We start from the raw sequence: 18,966 nt of genomic DNA, 5'->3' as shown, positions 1-18,966 counted from the left end.
CACTATATTTAATAATCAGAACTAAATGATACATCTGAAAATAAATGTATTTTTTAATTCCCCTGTCTCGTCCAACTTGATCTGAAGAGGTAGTACTCTTACTGCCCTGACTGGGCATATGACTCTTTTGGTCAAGGGAAGAAATTTACTCATCACCACTAGTTCATCCAAACCCTCTCAATTCCATAATTTGCTCAGTCAAGTAAAATCATCAAAGCTTTCTAGTTCATTTAAAGCTTCTCCCTGCTCCCACCTTAGGCCAGGTTCAGGCCAGTCACCTGCAATGAGAATGGGGTGATTGATTTCCTCTTCGTTTCTCTGCTTGGAGCTTCTACATCTCCCCAGTCACTGTGCTGCCTCTGGTTTCTCCAAAGTTAAGGCAAAGAGAACAGGGAGAGAGAGTAGGTGAGAGGGAGAAAAATCCTGATGTGCTGCCTACTTTTGGTTCTCTCTGAACTTTGTTGATGTTTAATGCTGATTCTTTTCCTTGTGTTGTGTTTTTATGGGATTTTTGTCACCCATATTTATTCCATTGAGAAGGATCTTTCTCCTGCAGTTTTCTTCAGGTGGGCAGGTGGAAACGTCTGACCCATTTCCGATCCATAGGAAGTTGTCATGTATGCTTTGCCCTGACAATATGTGGAAGACCAGGCCACCTCATGCAGTCCCACCTCTCTACTCTGAGGCCAGAGTAGCAGCCAAATAGCCTCTCATCTCTTAGGTTTCTCAGGGTGTCAGACAGCAAACCACTGTGCCTCCAAGTTCCAGGAGACACAGGTAAACCTCTTCGAGTGGTTCCACTGAAACCTGTCTCCTGAGGCTTAATTAGACAGAAAAACATCTGGTCCCCTAGCCCTTGGAGGGGAGAGCATTTACAGTGTACTCAGTATACTGACGGCACTCTTTGAAAGGCCGCCACTAAAATGTTTCTCCTTAGTTTCTTCAACCTTATTTATAAGCTGGTGTTGGACTATCAGCAAAAAATCACACAGTCCTGTTCTTGACCATGTTAGTCCTGCTTTGGGGTCCTACTTCTTTCTTTGGAGCATAGCCCAAGAGACTTAGTCTTGGGGCCTTGCCAAAACAGACACAGAAATAATTCTTCCCTCCACCCCATCCCCTGCTTGTTACAATAGTTTTTTGTTTTGTTTTGTTTTTTGTTTTCTCTTTGCAATTACTTGATATTGTCCTCTTCAGCCCACTTCTTGCTACAGCCTGGAGAGGGTGGGTAATAACATAAGGGAAAGCAGAGCCTGCTGTCTGGTAAGCCTGTGGCTGGGGAGGAGTCACTAGGTAAGGGAAGAATGGCAAAGGGAACAGCTGAAAGGACCACCTAAGCTAATGATCTAAGCAGAATTTCAGCCAGGTTTCAAGGACCCCTGGCTCCAAGGATATCCAAGGTAACAGCCATGTTAGCAAATAAGAAGCAGCAGGTGAACATCAGTCAAGCCAAGATCATGGACTTAGATACAAACATTTTTGTAAGTGTTTGCAGAGATAACCAGAGAACAACACAGAACTCTAAAAGCAACTTTTCCTATCCTCTCATGGACTTCCCTTAAAGGAAGTGAGAAGATGGGGAATGGGAAGAGAATCCAAAGGTGATTTAGTTAATTGCAAAATGACTGTTTTAAGCCAGAAATCTGAATTTAATTGGCAAGTTCAGTTGAGTGACTAGACAGCTGGGAACTTTTTATGCCCTTCACACCAGCTGAAAAACTTGCCGGAGGACCCAAGTACATGGGGTCAGTTTTACTCACCCAGGCACCTCTCTCAACCATTTTTGTTGTCCCTCTGGAGAGTTATGTTTGACAAGACACTATACTTAACTACTTAACTCAGGCTTCTCTAAGAAGGACTGTGCAGTCTTTCCAAATTACACTCAGGAAAACAAAAAACAAACCTTCTGCTATAAGAGTCCCCCAACCTTCCTAGGTGCCTTAGCCCAATATAGAAGAGCAAGAATGCTCTCATATGACCTTTGTCCTCTTCTCCATTTTATTTGGTGGAAATTTTAAGCTGTAACTTCCAACCTCTCTACACTGTAAGATATAGTAAACTTCTATAATTTAAGTTCCCCAGGCTGGGCTCTCATTATATAAACAGAATATTTTTGAACAAAGAAAAGTCTCAACCAAGTCTGGCCTTCAGAATTGCTCTTTGCCTATGGACTTAAATGGAGTTTGAGACCCAAAGTTGTGTAAGAATGCTAGTAGTCTTGATTTGAGTTCCCTAGAAGCAGGGTCAGAAATAGAGGTTCTTGTACCAGTGGTTTCTTGAGAGAGTAATTTCATGAGACAGGGAGTTAAAAAAAAAAAAAACAAAAAACAAAAAACAAAACAAAACAGGACAGGGAAGTGGGAAAGCTGAGCTGATTTCAAAAGGTTCAAAAATTCTTTTGAAAGGAAAAGAAAGTTGATTTTTTAACCTTTGAAATGTCGATAGTATCTTCAAAATTTTCTAGAAGAGAAAAATTTACTTTTTTAATGAGTATTACTGGGAAATGGATAAGAAAGAAGATGTTATAAAGGAAAATGAAAGTTCAATTTGAATGTTTTAAGCATTCAGGATTCATGAATACTGTTATTTATGTTTCTTCTTCATAAGCCAATGTAAATAATTTCAACAAAATACATTTATAATGTACACTTATATGTTATAACCTGCTTGGGAACCTAGAATTTAAAAGTTTCTATTTATGAATATTAACTGTACAGCTAAATGGCTTTTGTTTTATTTGAAATTTTGCTCTTGTGCTTTTTCAAAGGTACATCTTAATGCCTTTCTTCCTCCTTACTATTGAATGTATGAAAGCACGACTATATAATTTTGGACAAAACTTTTTGATTGGGCTTCAACCAATAAATGCAATTCCTTGATTGTTGAATGGAAGAATCCTCATTAACATGGAATGCTTTGATCGCCAAAACTTTCAGTTAAATGGAAACTAAAGTCTGTGATTTTTAATTAACTGTGGGGTTTTTGTTTTGTTTTGTTTTTTGTCTTTCTCAGAGCTCAACTTCTAGATTATAAGGTGGCTTTGAACTTGACCATGTATCTCAAAAAGGAAGAGAATTTTTTACCATGGCAGAGAGTCATTTCAGCTGTAACCTACATCATTAGCATGTTTGAAGATGATAAAGAGCTATATCCTATGATTGAGGTGATGTTAATACTATGGTATCTTACCAAAGTAAATATTTAACCATTAGTAGAATAGGATGCTTTCTGAGAGAAGGAGCTCCTGGGGACATAAACCATGTTTGCTTGCCACGTGGAATCAAAAGAAAGTGCAATGACTTGACTAATCAAAGCAAAGCTACACCGTCTATTCTTTTTCAATTTGAAGTACATCAGAATTTATGGTTCTGCATACATACCACTTAGGTGCATTTTAGTGTTAGAAGGAATACAACAATTAATATTTTACTTAAAATATACAACATTTTAAACAATAAATACTAGTTAGATCTTTTTAAAAATGGACTTTATCTATGTTAAAATGAATTCTTCTTCTTAAACATAATATTATATCTTCTTATTCTTACTGCTGATATTTCTACATTGAGATTTTATTATAAGTAGTCATTCTAAATACTGTTTCCTTGCTTTATGATTTCTGTAGCACATAAGTAGGACACTCGTATTTTTGAACAAATTCTGGATTCAAATCTCTAGCTCTTCTGTTTACAAAATGAAAGATCTTGAACAAATGATTTAACATTTGTGAGTCTGAATTTCCTTTGTACGTTAGGAATGCCAACACTTGCCTGCCTACGGTAATGGTATAGTGAGGATCAAATAATATGAAAGTGCTTTGTAAAACCTAAAGCAATATACAAATATCAGTTATTTTTATTTTTTCATATATGCTTAAGCAATCTTCTTAGTGCAGAAAGTATGTTGAGTGTTTTCCTATTCATTACATATGTTAACTAAGAACTAGGGGTTAAAAGGCCTTGCCCAAACTTGTGTAAAACATTACAGGAAGGTCCAGGGTGGTTTATATTTTTCAGGATTGAGGCAAAATTGCAATGTGATAAAAATCAAATACATTGTTATTTTAAGGACAAGAGCAAGTTCTCTGAATTTGTAGGAAAACCGATTATAATAGGGGGTGCTGAGTATAATAATCAGGATACTACTGATACGTAGTAAATTAAGTAATAATTTATGCTTTTATTTCAGGAATACTTCCAAGTAAATTATGCTTTTATTATGCTTTTATTTCAGGAATACTTCCAAGGTCAAGTGAAGCCTATTGCAGATTCTCTGGGATGGAATGATGCTGGAGACCATGTCACAAAGTTATTTCTCACTTTTTAACAACTAAAATTCATTTAACATTTGTTTTTTGTTTTAAGACTTGTTGAAAAGTGCTTAAGGCCCTGGATTTGTGTTTGTTTGTTGTTTAAGGTTACTCCGTTCCTCCGTGTTAGGGTTTGCGTGCAAGGTGGGAGACAGAGAAGCCTTGAACAATGCTTCCTTTTTATTTGAGCAGTGGCTAAATGGGACCGTAAGGTGATTACTCACATTTTTATGTTTAGAAGACACAATTGAGAAAAGAGTAGTTGAAATCTCTGAAACACTGTTTCTTCTTCTAGTCTTCCCGTAAATCTCAGGCTTCTAGTGTATCGGTATGGGATGCAGAACTCTGGCAATGAGATTTCATGGAACTACACTCTTGAGCAATACCAGAAAACTTCATTAGCTCAAGAAAAAGAAAAACTGCTTTATGGATTAGCATCAGTGAAGAACGTTACTCTTTTGTCAAGGTAAGTTGGGCTTTTATTTCACATATATAAATGGTATTTAATAGTTTATGTGTCACAGTCTCTTTAAGAGTCTGATTAAAGTATGATGTTTTGTTGCCAAAAATATCGATAAAAATTATTTTCCCTGCAAGAAACAAAATATCCATATAAGACTGGCCTAAACAATAAGGAAATGTAATCTCATATGAAAACATTCTGGAGGTAGGTAGCTTCTAATTGTATGCAGTGGCTCAACATTTTCACTCAGGACCCAGGCTCTTCTCTTTCTGATTTTCCATGATCGACATGTTGGATATCTCATGACTTACAGAGCTTGAAACATTTTGTTTTTACACAAACATGTGTAATGGAGGTAGGACAGGAGCAAAAGAGTTTCTTCACAGGCTCTGTCTTTTATGCCAACAGGACAATTGTCTCCAATTCCCCTCATAATCCAGAACTGGGTCACCCTTCATCATTGTGGCCCACACTCTGGGACTATTACTTGATCCTTTGCTCACTAGGGTGAACTTGAATTCCTTTGGCTGATTTGAGCCCATTAGAATTATCTGGGACTGGGGTAGAAGTCTGCTTTACCTAAGATCAAGGATATCTAATGGTATCAGAGCAAAACTAGTCTCTGTGATTAGAGAAAGAGGAGTGTCTGCCGCAAATGTATTTACACTTTACTCAGAAGGCACAAAGACCACTTGAAGCTCATCTATGACTCATTTCCCACTCTGCATTTATACTCGAAATCAACAGGCTTCTTCCTTAATTCATTTTTTGCTTAGTTATAGTGTCTGAGTTATTTACTTCATTTATTCAACCAACACTTATGGTGTCCTTTCTATGTATAGATATGTAGATTGTGGAAATAAAAATGAATAAAACATGAATAAAAATTACATCTATCCTTGAGATACTTACAGCTTCATGGGAGAGGCAGAATGTAAATAGTAAATTACAATGCAATACCAATTTAAAAGGATAACCAGAAGCAGTTTGCTTTTACCAGGTAGAGCCAATAATATACCTTCAGCCTCTTACCTCAGGGCTATGTATTAATTCTCCTGCTCTCTGCCATGACAGTTCATCAAGAACCTGATCATCTTGGCTGGGCACAGTGGCTGGTGCCTATAATCCCAGCACTTTGGGAGGCTGAGGTAGGAGGTTTTCTTGAGCCCAGGAGGTCAAGACCAACTTTGGCAACATAGTGAGACCTCATATCTATTTAAAAAAAAAAGAACTTGATCATTTTCACATTTCACAAAACATCACTAATTCATTGCTTTGATGGCATTGTGCTGATTGTTATCTGGTAAGAAAATTAGCAAGTACTTTAGATGCCTTACTAAGAACCTTGTGAACTGGCGGATGAAAGATAAATTGCATAAAAATTCAGGATCCCACCACTTTAGTGCAGTTTCTGGAAGTTCAATAGGTTAGAGCACATCATAATATTCCTTCCAAAGTAAAAGAAATTTGTTGCACCTTGACTGACATGCCACAGAAAAAGATTATTTTAGTGGGTTTGGTAATCTTTTTTTTTTTTAATTTTGGAAGCAGTATATCTCACATTTGAGTATGTTACCTTAACCATTTACAAAGTCTTCCAGTTTCAAATAATGACCAGAATAAAAGAAGATTCTGTAGCAAGTCCAGGCTGCAGTACCAGCATCCTTGGAATTCCTTTCTTATTTGAAACATGTGATTGATACGTTGTATTTTCATATAAGTAGATTTATCCACACAACTGCAAGTGCAAAGAAAATGTAGGACCTTGATTTTCTATCTGGTTATTCCCAAGAGTTCTCACACGGCTGGGTGATGAACCCGTGAGAGGGAGAACAACTGATGTTGACTATTTTTGTCTGCCCGTCTAGTTTTTAAATGAATCGTTAAACTAGAATTCTCATTTAAATAGTCTCTTGGAGTAAATGTTGAGTCTTCTAGAGTTCCTTCCCTACCTCATGCTCCTTCTGCATAGGGAGACATGCCACCTTTGTGGTGATGGAGAAAGAGACCTCTGATTTTTGCTGCTTTGGCCTTAAGGTGTTTACCTATTTTGGTCTGGGCCAGAGTCCATTGAGTTTTCATTGATCACATTTTACCTTCTGGTACACTATCTGTCATCCAGAGATGAAAGCAGTGGTCCCAGTCACTTGCTTCTGTTCATGAAGTACCTGTGCTGTATGTATGGTATTTTTGTTTTCCCATCATGTCTTCCAGCATCCCTGCCTCTTATTGCTAGGCTGAAGAAATTGATAGGACCCCATAAACAGGACCCACAAGTCAAAGGAACCAGGGTCGTTAGCTTAAACTCATTCATATATTCACCTCACCTTGTCTATGCTGTGATGTACTATCACTCTCCCATGCCATTTTGGCATAGTGCAAATGTACATGCTGAACTACAGACCTGTTCTTAAGGGGTTGTGTTTTCCAGTTTCCCATGTGGCATGGACTTTGTTTAAGCTTGAGTTTTCTCCAGTCTCATTTAGGGTAAATTTCTATGTCAAGTATGTTAATAAAAACATACGTAATTTAGAAATATCTTTTCTCTTTGACAAAGGCTGACTCTCAAAGGCTCACAACTCAAGTTGAACAGTGATCCGTTTGTTGTAGTAATTATCTTATATCCTCCTAAAGATACAAAGGAATTAAGCCAATGGGTAGGATGCCATGGGGCAGCAAGACTTCAGTAACATGAAAATACATCTAATCTATCAGTAGTAGACATCTATTTTTGAGGTTCCCTTGTCACAGTGAATAAAATGTGTGCTGACCCTATTTGGAAACACTTTTTCAATAAAATATACACTTGTAAGGTCTTGGGCTAGAAATGCCACTCTAGGTATAGCCATGGCATACAATTAAACCTATCCATTTAGTCATTTAATTTATCTTGTACTTATTTGTGTTCTTAATTATTGTCAACTAATATAACCATATAGGTTACATTATAGGATTATTTCTTACAATCTAGGGAAGAGCAAACAACTGCCTTCCTATAGAATATAAGAGCATAGATACATTCTCTTAATTTACTGGCTTCTTTTAAAAATCCAGCTGGATAATAGGGAAGTGTGTGAAGTAGTCTATTCAATAAATGCTGTTTTAAAATATTAATGGTTAAAATTCTGTGTTTTAAAATGGTTTTTGATGCTTCTAAAATAATTTAATTTTAAATGTTTTTATAATTTACAGTCCACTAGTCTTTAAAATCATAGGTTGTTCTTTAAAAACAGTTAAGCATATCAGAAAATTTCAAGTTGTCTTTCATCATTTGTCATATTTAATTAACTTTGTCAGTTGATACCTCAAGAATTGAATTGCTGGCATGAAAACTATTTTGTATTGGAATTTAGCTAAGGGTGAACATTATAAGTTCACTTTGAATTGTTTTTCTGTTTGGCTTCTCTTAGGTATTTGGATTTGCTCAAGGACACAAACCTTATTAAAACTCAGGATGTGTTTACAGTCATTCGATATATCTCATATAACAGCTATGGGAAGAACATGGCCTGGAATTGGATACAACTCAACTGGGACTATCTAGTCAACAGGTGGGATGATCTGATAATGGTCTGCTGTTCTCTTTGTTTCATACTATCTACTGGTTCCTCCATTTTTCTTTGGGCCACCGTCTCTGACATCTATACAATATCTAAAATGGCATATTATTAGAGGTAAAGGATCATGGTATTGTCCTTCCAGGGAAGCAATGTACTAGTTAATTTTAAGAACAGTTTTTTTCTGGAAATTATTGTTTCAGCTGACCTATAGGATTCTGAGATCTGGAAGACTAAATTGCATTATTTTTAGTTTGGTTAAAACACGTTAATACAATTCTGCCTGTTGTGTTAATACCTAGCATAATGCCAGGCACCTATTTAGTTCTCAATTAATATTCGATGAAAGCTAGGTAAAAATTATTGGACCTGGGTTCAAATTAGAGTTCTATATCGTACTGAGCTTATATGGGTGATAACTATTACCTATCCTGACCAGATAATGAAAGTTCAAGTATTTTGAATGGTTCTTAAAAGGGAATTATATTTCCTAGGCAATAGAAGTTTTTAAATGGGAAACAGCAAGGACAAAAGCAAAATCAGTTAAAGAGATGCTTTTCCAAACTTCATATTTCTTCAGCCCTGTGCAGAAGAAATATTGCTGCTCTTGGTTCTGATACTCTAAATATAATGCACAATTTCCATCCAGAAGGCAGTTCTTTGACAGAGTATAAAATAGAATAATATGTATAAACTATTCTATATTATAGAATTAACATATGTCCCAAATAAATGTATAAACATTGATGAAAAGACCTTTACCATCTGTAATCCCTACATTAGGAAATAGCCTGTGTTACCTCCTCTTAATCTCTCCTGTCAATCCAGCAGCACTGCCTCATTGATAATGACTGCCTTATGAGAAATACCAACTGCAATGATAACTTTTAATTATTTTCTCTTTTCCACCCCACAACTCACCAGAGTGCTATTCTCTCCATTTACATTTCTTTTCCTTCTGAGATTCAGATTCTATCTCTAGCTCCCAACCAAAATACACTGCATCGCTTCTGCCTGTTTGTGATAAATTTTTACCTTTTCTATTCTTGTAACTATTGGAGTGTCACTGTTCATCCATTTCTATGAAGACTGGTTGGTGTGCATGTGAGTGTGTGTGTGTGTGTGCACGTGCACTCATGTGCATTGTTCATCTTTTATGATTGTTTAAATGAAATGCTTAATTTAGAATGAATGAATCTAGCTATTAAGAATATGTTATTATCTAGATGTAACAGTTTATATCATGCAAGGTAATACTCTCCATTTTGAAAAATATATGGCTAGTGATAAATACTGCATATTTTGTTTTAATTGAAAAGACCATAAAACTATCTCTTTTTTTGTGGTGTATGGTGCAAGAAACCTATGTAGATGAAGCACAAAATTTACTTTTGAGTTATTATGAAAAGATAAGTAAATAATGTTTTATTTTGCGTAATAAAATGGCCATTAACTTATCATTTATTGAATAAATATTTCTCAAGGCCTATTTGAGTAGCTTTGCTGTGATTTATTTCAAATAATGCATTTTTCATTTTTAAAAATTAGTTGTTACACTTCAAGAAAATTAAGAAGTAGAAAAAAAATAGGTTTTACCTTGTCATAAAGTTCATATACGTATAGCCTTAAAATAAATGTATTAGGCCTGATAAATTGATTGTTTTTCAAGATTAAAAAAAAGAAGATAAACTATTTCCATAAGTACTCCACAACTTTTGACAAAGGCTTTTAGCATTTCTTCATAATCTAATGATCTCATTCTCATGAGATATTATTTCAAATGACCCAAACATAAAATTTCATAATAACCTCATGTCTAATACACACAAACACCCAATATTAATTGTACTTGGCTTGAATAAGCAGAATTTCCCCTTGAAAACTGGATAATAAAAATTAAACAAAAATGAGCCAAACTGTATCCAAATATTTCCAAACACTTGAACGTTTGCCAGATTTCAGGATGAATAGTTCTACTCTCTCCATTTCTGAACAATTTATTGTCATCCTGAAATAAATAAGCTTTTATTTAAATAAAGCTTTTGTCATGTGATTTTAATGACAACTGATGGCCACACTACTAATGTCCTTGCCAGTTTGAGACTTAACCGCAAAGTCCCAAAGATACTTCAGAAATTATTCTTTGCTTTTGTTTCTTCCAATAAACTCTTAGATGAAACAGTGAAGTTGAGTTGACTCAATAATAATGTGGTGTGATTATAGCTTATGACGGTAGATGAAAAATTAAGTCAATAGGACATGATTGAAACCCTTCAAATACTACCTCATAAACCAAACAATTTAATAAGCACTTCAAAGTTTTGTGTGTATTAAAATTATTTCTTTTGGATAATGTAATAATACTTGTATAAATATTGAATCCAAGAAGACAATATATGTACAATTTTTTTCAAATTGTTTAAAATATAATTAGATCCTTATTTGAGTTTTCAAAAATAACCAATATGATAAGCAAGCAGTATATTTTCTCTTATTTTCTATGCTTTATATGATACTAGTATACTGGGATGTACATATTTTGTTCTGGCCTTTCTGGTATTTAAACAAGTAGTTGCAATTTTCACTCAGTATGTTCATTGCTAATTTCTAAATATGTCCTTTAGACTCAGTGTGATTTGCTTTTTTAAATTCCTATTTTCTTATTGTAAAACTGATACGTGTTTTTTGCACAATGCATATAAGCAAAAATGAGTATAAAAATTACCTGTAATGCAACCACCAAGAAATAACTCCCATTGTCATATTACTGTTTCTCCTTGAGTTTTTCTATGTCTGTTTACTTAATTTACAGAAATGGAAACATATTATAAATATGGTTTATAACTTGCTTTTTTTCTCATCATCCTATATTGTGGGTGTCTTTTCATGTCTTTAAGTGTCCATCTTCAATGTTATTTTGAATGGCTTAATAATGTTTCAATTTGTACATATATCTTAGTTTACTTAGCCAATCCCTATATGTTGGACAATAGAACTGTTCCCTACAACTATACGTAGTGTATTGATGAACAGTCTTTTACACTGAATCCTTTGCTGTTTTTTTTAATGTCCTTGACAATTTCTTTAGAATACAAGTAATAGTAGAAGTAATACTACTGGGTGAAAAGATGTGTTTATTTTTAGGGTTTCTGATAAATGTTGCAGAATTACCATTCTAAAAAATTTTGCTAGTAACTGCCTATTTTCCCAACCCTTTTCAATGCTTGTTGTTGTTATTTTTATGTATCTTTGCTAATTGAATATATGAAAACTGATATCTCATTTTAAATTACATTTCTTTCATCCAGTAAATATTGTGGAGCGCCTACTCTGTGCTAGGCATTATGACTGGCATTGGGGATGCAATAGTAAGGAGAAATAGACCTGGTTCTCTGTCCTCATGAAGCTTTGAGTAGAGACAAATTTTAAGTAAAGAGTCACACAAATACATGTATACTTTATTAGACATAAATTATTAAAGTATAAAAAAGTTCGGGTCTTAGGCAAAAATGTTATTCAAAATGGTAGACCATCTGAACTACATAAAGAAATAAATGAAAGAAAAGGAAAAACTGATGGTTTAAGAGATAGTAGGGGTGGGGATAGTCAAAGGACCAGAAATCCAGGTAAAGTGAAAGAACAGTCACAGTGGAAACTGAAAGATATAACATGCCATAGAGGGTGAATAAATTAACAATTTTAGAGGCAGATGACTTATGGATGATCACAAAGTATCATAGGAGTTTGGTGGCTGAAGTCGAGTGAAGAAAATATTATTGAAAATAAGGTTAAAGAACTAAGAGAAGAGATGGTATATCATTCATCTGTGTGGACCTGGAAATTACCTAGGATGATGGCATGGCTTGGAGGAGTGAGGTACCAAAATGTATCATTAAATGTGAGGGAATAACATAAGGGAACAGAGGTTTTTAAAGAGGGTGGAGGAGTGCTGGTCTGGAAGCAGCAATGGGGAGCATGAGCACACTAACTCCATTTCCTGACCTGATGCTACAAAGGTTGTGGGAATATAAACATTCTCTAAGTGAGAATGAGAAGTAATGTTCCCTGTAAAGGGACAGTTCCAGAGGGCTAGGTGAAAGGATTTGAGAGCCTGGGGAGATTTAGGAAATGTGTCAGAGGCAAGAAAGTACATGCATTTAGGGGCAGCATTACTAATGCCTCAGAATCACATTTTAGATAATGACTGATGACATTAGGGATGAAAAACATATTGGCTTTAAATTCAGTGGCGTCTGTGATAAGAGTGGGCACGGCCTGGTATGCTGAAATCATGCTTGATTACTAGAACATTTTATTCTTTTCCCATTGGTACATTTTCATTCCTTTGCTAAATTCATGCTGGCATATTTCTCCCTGTTACCAATTTGGAAGGGTTCTTTACATGGCAAAAATATTTGCTCTTTATCATATATGTTACAACGATTTGTTCTCAATTAGTATTTGGCTTTTAATTTTGTATATGGTAGGAGTGTGTGTGTGTGTGTGTGTGTGTGTATAAAACTCTTTTGTTGCCCAGACTAGTCTTGAACTCTTCAGCTCAGTGGATCCTCCCATCTCAGCTTCCCAAGTCACAGGGATTACAAGGGCAAACCATCACCTCCCAGCTCAGTATAAAATTTTTAATTTGCATAAAACAAACTATCAGCTTTTATCTTCATGATTTCTGCTTTTGCATATATATGTGTGTATATATATGAAGGGAAACATTTAATATTTATATAAAATTATATATATGTACTATATATATATAGCTATATAAATTTTTTTTTTGAGACAAGGTCTCACTCTGTCACCCAGGCTGGAGTGCAGTGGCACAATCTTGGTTTACTGCAGCCTCGACCTCCCCGGTTCAAGCGATCCTCCCGCCTCAGCCCAGCAAGTAGCTGTGACTACTTGTGGGACGCACACCACCACGTGCCCAGCTACTTTTTGTATTTTTGTTAGAGATGGGGTTCACCATGTTGCCCAGGGTGGGCTCGAACTCCTGACCTCAAGCCATCTGTCCACCTTGACCTAGCAAAGTGCTGGGATTACAGGCGTGAGCCACCGCACCCGGCCTGTAATAATTTTTAAATGTAAAATTTATCCTATTGCTGTGTACATATTTTCTTGTGTCCCTCCTCAACATTCCAGGGGTTTAAGGTTTATACATAATTTTGTGGGTTTCTTGCACTGTGACTAGTTGTGATGAGATTTTTTTACCTCTATCACAACAATTTGTGGTCTATAAGGAAACTTCTGATTCTTGCTCTTTATGAAAGAAAATGCAAAAAGAAAAGGGATAGAATATCATCTTTTTTTATATATACTTTAAGTTCTAGGGTACATGTGCACAATGTGCAGGTTTGTTACATATGTATACATGTGCCATGTTGGTGTGCTGCACCCATTAACTCATCATTTACATCAGGTATATCTCGTAATGCTATCCCCCCTCCCTCCACCCCACAGCAAGCCCCGGTGTGTGATGTTCCCCTTCCTGTGTCCAAGTGTTCTCATTGTATCATCTTTAAAATTCTATCTTGGAACTTAGCTTTAGGTTTCTTTGCTTAGGCAGACTGATACAGATCATAACCCCCACATGCCAGCAACTAATAAAGCTTTTTGAAAGCGGAATAAATAGCCTATATTTAAATTTCAGTACCAGCAGGAAGATGCATAGAGTATTAGGGTAATGATGCTGGAGGTGTTCTGCCATAACGGAAACATAGAAAGGCAGCCGCTGAAAGGGTGTGTGTGGGTAATTAGTTCTCACTACGGTGAGACTCCTGAAGTGAGTGGTTCAAGTTGTGAGTGTGGTTCTGCTTTGTGAGGCCAGGCCAGTATCCTATCTGCATGGCTGAAGCTGTATCACTGGTATGTCCATGTTCTAGCTCGGAGGAACGGGAGAAAAAAACCAAGAAGTCTAGGCAAGCAATTTCCCTTTATTTAAGCAAAGAGGCTGCAGTTGAACATTGTGCTAATGTTCTGTTGGTAAGAATTGATTACCTGTGGACACCTAGCTATGAGAGAGCCTGAGAAAGTCTCTAGCAGGGTGCTCATGTGTGCAGGAAAAAAAGAAAAGATTTGGGGATGACAACAAGCAGTCTTCCATATCTGAGAGGGTTGTGTCAATTTGTCTACAAAAAGAAGTACAGAATTTACTAAGAATTTACCTTGAATTGAATGATTTGAAGTAAAATGGGTTTTCTTACTGTGTTTTGCTTACTTTGAAAGTTACTTTTACAAACTATGAAATAGGAAGGAAACATCTGCATTTAGAGAAAATATGTAACATTCTGAGCACTTACACTTCCTTTTCCTCTAAATTTCTCTCCAGATTTACACTCAATAACAGAAACCTCGGCCGAATTGTCACAATAGCAGAGCCATTCAACACTGAACTGCAACTGTGGCAGGTATAAAGATAAATTCCTCTGCATTTGTCCAAGAAAGAACAGAATGAAACACTTTAAAAAAAATTGTACTTTAAGTTCTGGGATACATGTGCAGAATGTGCAGGTTTGTTACATAGGTATACATGTGCCATGGTGGTTTGCTCACCCTATCAACCCGCCATCTAGGTTTTAAGCCCCCCATGTGTTAGGTATTTGTTCTAATGCTCTCCCTCCCCTTTCTCCCCACACCCTGACAGGCCCTGGTGTGTGTTGTTCCCCTCCCTGTGTCCATGTGTTCTCATTGTTCAACTCCCACTTGTGAGTGAGAACATGCAGTGTTTGGTTTTCTGTTCCTGCGTTAGTTTGCTGAGGATGATGGTTTCCAGCTTCAACCATGTCCCTGCAAAGGACATGAACTCATTCTTTTTTATGACTGCATAGTATTCCATGATGTATATGTGCCACATTTTCTTTATCCAGTCTATCATTGATGGGCATTTGGGTTGGTTCCAAGTCTTTGATATTGTAAACAGTGCTACAATAAACATACATGTGCATGTGTCTTTATAGTAGAATGATTTATAATCCTTTGGGTATATACCCAGTAATGGGATAGAATGAAACTATTTTTCCAAATAGAAATGATATTTTCTCAATTCAAATCACAGAAGACAATGAGAAAGAGAATTCTTTTTGGTTTTGTATTTTTTAATTGTATACATTTAAAGTGTAAACATGTTTTTATTTATCTGGATAAGTATACATAGTGAATTGAGAAATAATTCTTCTATCTAATAAAATGTACACCTATTTTTTTTTCTAAACATAAAACAATTCAAAGAACCTCTAAGACAGTTTAAAAGCTGAGAAAGTTGAGGCTGGGGTTGCTGAGAAGGCCACACCAGACAGTTTAGTTCACGAAAGCATGGGCAGAAAGCCTCGCCTCTCCTGTAAATGTAACTCTGGAATAAGTTGGTCAATATTTGATTCCATTCAGAATTCATAGTTTTGTAATTTCAAAACTAATCTCAAATCTTTCAGGTTTCAAATATCTCAAATCCAAAGGAGGAAAAATGTCTGTTAATGTTGAACAAGTAGAGATTGTATGAAGTTTCAATATCTGTGTGTTAGATATTAGAATGCTAAGAGTTTTCTGTACGTTAAAAACCAAATTATTCTTATTTTTATAGCAAATAATCCTAGTATAGTTGAGTTTGGGGTAGGGCTTTGGAGGTCAGAGGGAGGACGGCACTAATTTTAACAAAGATTTGTTTTATGAGTCCTTAATAAGTGAACTGAAAGTACATTAAAATACTCCAGAATCCTGAAGTGAAAGGCTAAGCAAAACCATCACTCCATAGGTCAGACTTTCCAGGGAACACTTTGGGGAATTCAGAGAAAATAGAGAGAGCAGCAGAAACATAAATGGGCATGCTAGCGATTGACATGCTGCCATCCTTCCCCAAAATATAAGAGCCTATTTTGGCTTGACATGCTGCAGGGATCCAAAAACCATGGATAACAATTGCTAATCTGAGAGATGGGTTCAGTCTGAATGATGCGCCGGAGGTGTAGCTCAATGTTGTACAGTGATACTGAATTTCTAGGTAAGAAGGAAGCAAATCCAGTTTGTGAATGAAATTCTTGAAGACTAATTTGGCTATAAATGACAATCCTAATTACTCCTCTCTCTTTTCTAGATGGAGAGCTTTTTTGCAAAATATCCGCAAGCTGGAGCAGGAGAAAAACCTAGGGAACAAGTGCTGGAAACAGTGAAAAACAATATCGAGTGGCTAAAACAACATAGAAACACCATCAGAGAATGGTTTTTAAATTTACTTGAGAGTGGTTAATGTGTCCAATGTTAGAGTTTAATTTTGTGAATCTATTATTTCTCCTCTTAAGCATTTGGTGGCCTAATTTACAAGCATGATGGAGAGAGCCTTATAAACAGATAATGTTTTTACTAAGCACTGTGTTTATATGTCTTGCAAAGCCTTTAAATTGTTCCTCTTTGTTTATGAAGAAAGATACTAATAGAGTATTTAATATACTCAGGGATTTCTCCTAAGTGTACTTCATAGGAGATTCTTTACAAACTGAAGATAATGTAATAGTTATTTTAATATCTTTAAATATCATTCTTTGTATCTTAAATCTGTGAAGTAGAACAATTTGGTCTTAGCTTTACATTTTTAGTACCAAAGAAACACCACTTAATCTTCTCTTGATTGATTTTTAAAGTTTAAATACCAGTACTTGAGGGACCAATATTACCATCTTAATCTTTATTTTATTATTCAGAATTACACAGACCTAATATCATTTTATTCACATATGTCTTACTACTTTAAATCCTACCAAAGTAACCTGGGCTTAAGTTTTACTTGAGGATTGCATGAATTAGCCAAAAGAATGGCTGACTGTTGCCTTTGCTCTTATAAAATCAACAAGGGAACTCTCCTCTCCTTTTAAAAATAAGTCTAAATGATTATCTTGAAAAAGTATTGTTTTCCAGTGTCACTTTACTCTTGAATAAAAATGACTGCAGTGTTCCCCATATAATTTAACACATTGCAAATATGATTCAAGAATCTGGCCTTTTTCATGCTTGGTACTCTCTTATCTTGCTCCATTCCTTACAAAGCTCCTTCAAATATGCTATGAAATTAAAGGGAACATAGTGCTTAACTCTGCTCCATGGATTTTAGAGGAAAAAAGCTAAATAATTGGAAACTGTTCAGGAAAGAGAGAAGGCAGATTATTTCTTAAAACTAAATGGAATTAGAATTTAGCTTTGACTTCACCTAGCAATCTAAGTGTGAAAATGGGGAGACCCGTGGGCATCCCCAGCATGACTCTGCATGTCTGAGCATATATCTCCTTATAGATCAATTTTATGTATAAACCCTCAGATCCTAATCCATACAGAATAGCACTGATCAAATTTATATGCATGACTTGATTAAAGACATCAATTTCATAGAAGCTGGTGGCAAGAATATGTTTAATATGGCACTTGATGCCTCCTAGATCCATAATGTAAGTCCAATAGGCAGAAAAGATGGTAAGGTACTATGTTTCAATCTGCTATATCTATAAAATCTAAATTTATTTGGAACTTTCAAAAATGTAAGGTAATTTGGAATCGGCTTGATGAGAATTGAAGCATATGGAAACAAAACCTTAGCTTTAACTTTATTTATACAATAATGTGCCCTAATCATGTACTCTGAAACTTTATAAACTTTCTGTTGCTGTTTCTTAATTATCACTTCTCAATGCATACAGCCAAACTAGTAAATTCAAATGTAGACTGGGTTGTGGGTGGCAGATATAGAAGAAGAAATTTCCAGACCAAAAAAAATTAAATATGATTTTAAATTATTTCAGAAGCAAAAACATATTAACATCATAACTTACCAGAAAAACCCCACTATCCTCATAAGACTTAACTTAAAATTCTGACCACAATCAGAACCAGCACTTGAAGTCTATGTATTGTTTCAAGTGGACATATTATGAAGTGAGATGGTTTATCCTTCTGTTCTATGAAATTAATACATTTTAAAAGAAAAATGTTAGTTTAAGCGTGTGGTAAATAAAACAGATTTCAACTTGCCTACAAGATATTCTATTTCATGCCTTTTCCTTTTGTTGTTCTATTTCATTCTATTTTAAGCATTAAAACTGAGAACAAATTGTTTACTTCTTTTCACTCCACACGCGAAAGAGCTATATATACTTTGTCAGAATAAGTCTTCTAGATCATCAGGTCCTTCTCAAATAATACCTGTTTTTTAAAAGACTGATGCCTAATAGATAGATCTGTGCTAAGCACAGTTTATTACTTCACTTGCTTGGTTTTGCACAGTATTCACAGGGGACAAAAAATTTAATACGATCTTTCCAAAATTAAGCCAGAGTAAATTTAAATAATTAATTTTAATTGAAAAAAAGTAACCATCTAATTTCAAGAATTAACTGGAAAATATGGGAAGCGAGGTCATGTAGCAAAAAGCAAGGCCAGTATTACTGCCTCCCCTCCAGGCAGCCTACTCCTGTATTCCAGATCATTGCTATGTACCCACATAATTATAAATTAGGATTTTAAATAATAAAACATAGATGTAAAACTGACAGGCAAGGAAGGTTTGGGAAGCAGGGGTGAGATGTATACCTGGGTTGAAGGCAATGATACTCCTATGGTTTACCCTCCAGGTTGGTGAAATGTTAGAC

General features: G+C 35.5%; 1 protein-coding gene and 1 long non-coding RNA gene across 2 annotated transcripts in view; one reads left to right on the top strand and one right to left on the bottom strand.

Annotated features, from left to right (window-relative positions):
* ENPE (glutamyl aminopeptidase) overlaps window positions 1–18,357 on the top strand; it is an 84,141-nt gene extending 65,784 nt beyond the window's left edge. The window contains exons 14-20 of the mRNA XM_011749006.2: window positions 3,013–3,163; window positions 4,234–4,307; window positions 4,417–4,521; window positions 4,605–4,775; window positions 8,183–8,323; window positions 14,670–14,748; window positions 16,428–18,357. Coding sequence (XP_011747308.2) covers window positions 3,013–3,163; window positions 4,234–4,307; window positions 4,417–4,521; window positions 4,605–4,775; window positions 8,183–8,323; window positions 14,670–14,748; window positions 16,428–16,580 — 874 coding nt within the window. The 3' untranslated portion in view covers window positions 16,581–18,357. The remainder of the gene's footprint in view (window positions 1–3,012; window positions 3,164–4,233; window positions 4,308–4,416; window positions 4,522–4,604; window positions 4,776–8,182; window positions 8,324–14,669; window positions 14,749–16,427) is intronic.
* The window catches only part of LOC105486246 (uncharacterized), a 72,052-nt gene that overhangs the window by 29,575 nt on the left and 23,511 nt on the right, over window positions 1–18,966 (bottom strand). The gene's annotated exons all lie outside the window — the stretch shown is intronic.

Source organism: Macaca nemestrina, chromosome 3 (genome assembly GCF_043159975.1).
Source record: "Macaca nemestrina isolate mMacNem1 chromosome 3, mMacNem.hap1, whole genome shotgun sequence".
In the NCBI taxonomy this organism is placed as follows: Eukaryota; Metazoa; Chordata; class Mammalia; order Primates; family Cercopithecidae; genus Macaca; species Macaca nemestrina.
This window is presented reverse-complemented; position numbering and strand designations above follow the sequence as displayed.